Genomic DNA, 4,786 nt, shown 5'->3' with positions numbered 1-4,786 from the left:
GTTTGCTCCCAAATGGGACGCTGAATAGGGAGGTTATTTTTGTCTCCGATAGTCTCAAAGGACTCTTTATACTATAAAGATATAATTTCTTCAGCAGCTCCCAGGCTGAAGACAGTTTTTGCAGCAACATATACAATTTACCTTTTCCTTAGGAGCTTTTCAACCAACATCCCACACAACACTTTATCTTGTTGCTTTATTTCCAACCTTGACACTAAGTTTAATTCTGGCGTGTGCATTTTTTATAGAACGGATGTAGGTGTTTCATTCCTCTCACATGTAAACACATGCATAGATGTTGGACATCAAAATAAACGGTGCAGCTTGGTTCCCTTTTAAGCTTACTGCACATTCAAAAGCTTGTCTACCAAGATGTGCATTATTCCACTTTTGGCAGGCACCCATCACAGTATTCAACGTCACAAGATTAGGTTGCAAAGACGATGTCTCCAACAATGCCGCAGCCTCATCCAGCTGGCCTGCACGACCAAGAAGATCAATCATGCAATTGTGGTGTTCAATAATCAATTCGACACCATAATCTTTTCCGCTAGCCTCAAAGTACTTTTGGCCTCTATCCACTAGACCCATGTGACTGCATACAGTTAGGACACTCAGAAATGTGATCCCATCTGGCTGTACTCCTGCCTCTCTCATCCTCCTAAACAAATCAAATACAAGTTCACTCTCTCCTTGGCATGCATAACCTGCAATCAAGGCATTCCATGAGACAACATTTTGGACTGGCAGAGTTTCAAACACTTCAGTGGCTTCTGCAAGTGATCCACATTTTGCATACATGTCCACTAAAGTGTTTCCAATCATAGGATCGTTCTCGAATTCATTTTTGGCAACATCTGTGTGGATACTTCGGCCGCTACATATAGCTCCTATGCTGCCACATGCTTTTAGGCTGCAAACAAATGTGACCGCATCTGGAGACAACCCCTGTAGTTGCATATTCTCCAAACAGATCAGAGCTTCCTCACCTTGACCATGATCTGCATACCCTGCAATCATTGCATTCCATGTCACAGTATTTGGTGAGATGCCATCTGCTTGCATTTGTTCCAAACAATTCCGTACTCTCTCAAAGAACCCATGTTCAGCATATACTGTGATCAATGCATTCCAGGAGACCACACTTCGAACTGACAAATCATCAAACATTTCTTGTGCTTCCACAAGTGAGCTACATTTCCCATACATATCCACCAATGTATTACCAATAGATGGATCTTTCTCAAAACCTTCCTTGGCGATTTCAGCATGTAGGTCTCGGCCCCTAGCTATGGCTCCTATGCTTCCACAGGCTTTTAAGAGGCAAACAAATGTGACACTATCCGGAGAGAGACCTTCAAATTGCATGTGTTCCAGACAAGCTAGTGCTTCCTTGTAAAGATGACGTTCGACATACCCAGCAATCAAAGCATTCCATGATACCACGTTACGAACAAGCAATTCATCAAGCACTTCTCGTGCTTCTGCAATTGAGCCACACTTTGCATACATGTCCACCAATGTATTGCCAACAGAAGGATCTCTTTTCAATTCTTCTTTAGCAATGGCATGGATTTCTCGACCCCTGCCTATGGCTCCTATGCTGCCACAAGCTTTCAAGCTGCAGACAAGTGAGACAGCATCTAAAGGCACCCCCTCCAATTGCATCTGTTCCAAACAGTTGAGTGCTCCTTCACCAAACCCTTGTTCAGCAAACCCTGCCATTAATGCATTCCAGGAAAGCACATTTCGAACTGATAAGTCTCTGAATACTTCCTGAGCTTCTGCAAGTAAGCCACACTTTGCATACATATCCACCAAAGTACTACCAACTAAAGGATCTCTATCAAAACCCTCCCTCACAATGTCTGTGTGTATTTTTTGGCCCTTTCCTATGGTTCCTATACTGCTACAAGCTTTCAAGGTAAGGACAAACGTCACAGCATTTGGGAAAACTCCCTCAAGTTGCATCTGCCTCAAACAATCAATGGCATCTTCACTAGAACCATGTTCAGCGTAACCTGATATCAGTGCAGTCCAGGAAATTACATCCCGGTTTGGCAGTTTTCTAAAGACTTCCAGTGCTTCAACAAGAGCACCACACTTTGAATACATGTCTACCAAAGCATTCCCGACAAAAGAATCATCTTCAAATCCCTCTTTGACAGTGGCAAGATGTATTTCTTTCCCCCTGCCTACAGCTCCTATGCCGGCACAAGCGTTCAAACTGGATATATAGGTTACAGTATCTGCAGACAAACCCTCTAATTGCATTTTCTCCAAACAACTCAATGCCTCCTCCCCGAGGCCGTGTTCAACATAACCAGTGATTAAAGTATTCCAAGTCACTAGATCTGGAGCCACCCCTTCTAGTTGCATCTCTTCTAAGCAATTCAGGGCCTCCTGAACCAAGCCCTGTTCAGCATATCCTGCTATTAAAGCATTCCACGAGACCACATCTCGAAACAAAAGCTCATTGACAACTTCTTTTGCTTCTGCGAGTTGGCCACATCTTGCATACATATGTACCAAAGTATTTCCGACAAAGAGATCCTTCTCCAATCCTTCGACTGCAATCTCAGCATGTACTTTGCAGCCCATTTCTATGGCTCCTAGGCTGTCGCATGCACTCAAAATACAAACAAATGAGAAAGTATCCGGAGACACACCCTCCGACTGCATCTGTTCCAGGTAATTAAAAGCCTCCTTGCCAAGTCCATGTTTGGCATACCCTGCAATTAGTACAGTCCATGAGACTACATCTCTAACTGGCAGCTCATCAAACACTCCCTGTGCTTCTGCAAGGAAGCCACATTTAGCATACATATCCACCAATGTGTTTCCAACAAAACAATCAGTTTCAAAGCCCTCTTTGACAATCTCCATGTGCAAGTCTTGACCCTTGTCAATGCATTTCAACCTCCCACAAGCTTTCAGTAGTGCTTGAAGTGTATACCTAGACGGGTGTACGCATTGCTCATGCATTTTCTCGAAGAGGTCAAGGGCATACTGGAGCTGCCCAAGTTCAATAGAGCCATGTATAAGAGATGTCCAAGAATACTCATTCGGGGAAACCAATCTGAGGAAAACTTGTTGGCCCTCAGACATGTTACCACAGTCAAGAAACATGGGGACGAGGTGGTTTCCGATTTCCCTGTGAGAATCCAGGCCATAGCTGCAGACCTGCAAGTGCAAGCATCTAGAGAATGCTACGTCCTTCTCCTTTCTGCAACGCTGCAAGATGCACACGACATCCTCCACGAAAGGCACCCCAGCAGTACTGCATGCCTGCTCTAGGCTCGCCATGCTTAGGTGTCACTGGACGGAACGGCATGCCTGCGCTAAGCCCACCATGCTCAGGTGTTACTACTGGACTCAAACAGAGAACTATGGTATGTGTTCCCCGAGATCGTGCCACCATCAATATCAGCCATCCCTGACGCAGGAGAATTTGCTTCACTTCCATCAAGTCGAGAAGAAAAACCTCCCGTTGTTGAGCGTTACGGAGGAAGCTCCTTGGAGGAGCTTTCAATATCCACCATTCGGCGCCACAAGCAAGGAAGATGTCGCGTACGCTGCTCATGTCATCTCATCCGCCGGGGCTGGCGACAAGGATGCTCTGTTGCCGGTTCACAAAAGGCGGACGGACAACCCGGTTGACACATCATGAATCAAGAGGGATCTATGGTTGGAAAGAGGCAAAGGGATCTATGGTTGGAAAGAGGCTTGCTCAGCGTTTTCGGATTCACGGTCGAGCCATGTCAACGAACAGTTGCTTGACCGCATTTCGCAAAAAGATAGCCACAAGCCTTGCATATATAGATAGAGATAGGAATTACGCACCCACTCAAGTTGGGCCATCGAGCAATGCCCTTCTGTATATAGACAACTTTTGTTAATGTAAATGAGGGAAATTCTATCAATTTTTTTAGGACAATAATAATTATATATATTAACTGAAACTATTCAAAAACTGCAATACAACCAAATTAGAGCTACAATATCCCCATTTACTACTCCTTCTCAACTTTATTCCAGAGTTTTACACAAAAATTCCCATCTCTCTTCTTCCATCAAAAAGCACGATTGTTCCCAAGATATCTGATATCCCAAAAGTATGCTAGCTCCATCATAGCTTCTATAGTGCATCCATGAGGGGACTGTTTTTCCAACATTCCCCCTTTCTTGGACTAAATTTTAACAGTGGGTCTGGTTCCCACATGGTTTACTATAAAGGCAACAAATGTATGATCAACGCACGTTAGAGTTTTTGGTCCAAACTTGGGGAGCCTTTTCTTCCCTTCCCAACATCTCACCACCTGCACCATACAAACTAGTGTTAGGGGTTTATTCCTAGTACGTTTGAAGCTCACTAATGTGGGGCAGAATTCAAATCATATTCCTTTGCAAATTCTGAATCAACATATCCAGCTTAAAACATCTTATTTTATTCACATTACACATAGACCAGCACATGTAAACACACTTATGTATCAAGTCCTGACTCTTGCAAGCATGTACATACTGCCTTCATAAATACAATTGCATTCCTGCTGGACCAGATTTCCAACAAAATGCAAGCTTTGATGATATTAAAAACCAGACCAATATGTTCATTACTGACTGACCATTTACCCAAGATCCAGTCCCCCCCAGCATGTTTGTAAACCCAAGCTCTTCTCTATCCATTTAGATATTTTGGACCAAGTACCCTTGATTGCTGGGCAGTCCCAAAACACATGTTTACCATCTTCAAGTGATGACTTGCACCTGGGACAAATGCCAC

The 4,786-nt window shown here is 43.9% G+C and overlaps 1 protein-coding gene across 1 annotated transcript; it reads right to left on the bottom strand.

Annotated features, from left to right (window-relative positions):
• Positions 1 to 273: 273 nt before the first annotated feature.
• Positions 274 to 3,306, bottom strand: LOC147634734 (pentatricopeptide repeat-containing protein At3g09040, mitochondrial-like). Its single transcript, XM_086803287.1, has one exon. It carries the CDS (start codon positions 3,304 to 3,306, stop codon positions 274 to 276), a length of 3,033 nt encoding a protein of 1,010 aa, XP_086659413.1.
• Positions 3,307 to 4,786: the final 1,480 nt, after the last annotated feature.

This window comes from Cibotium barometz, chromosome 10 (genome assembly GCF_041138505.1).
Source record: "Cibotium barometz isolate CiBa-2024 chromosome 10, ASM4113850v1, whole genome shotgun sequence".
Classification (NCBI taxonomy): Eukaryota; Viridiplantae; Streptophyta; class Polypodiopsida; order Cyatheales; family Cibotiaceae; genus Cibotium; species Cibotium barometz.
The sequence above is the reverse complement of the archived record's forward strand: the minus strand, read 5'-3'. Positions and strand labels throughout refer to the sequence as shown.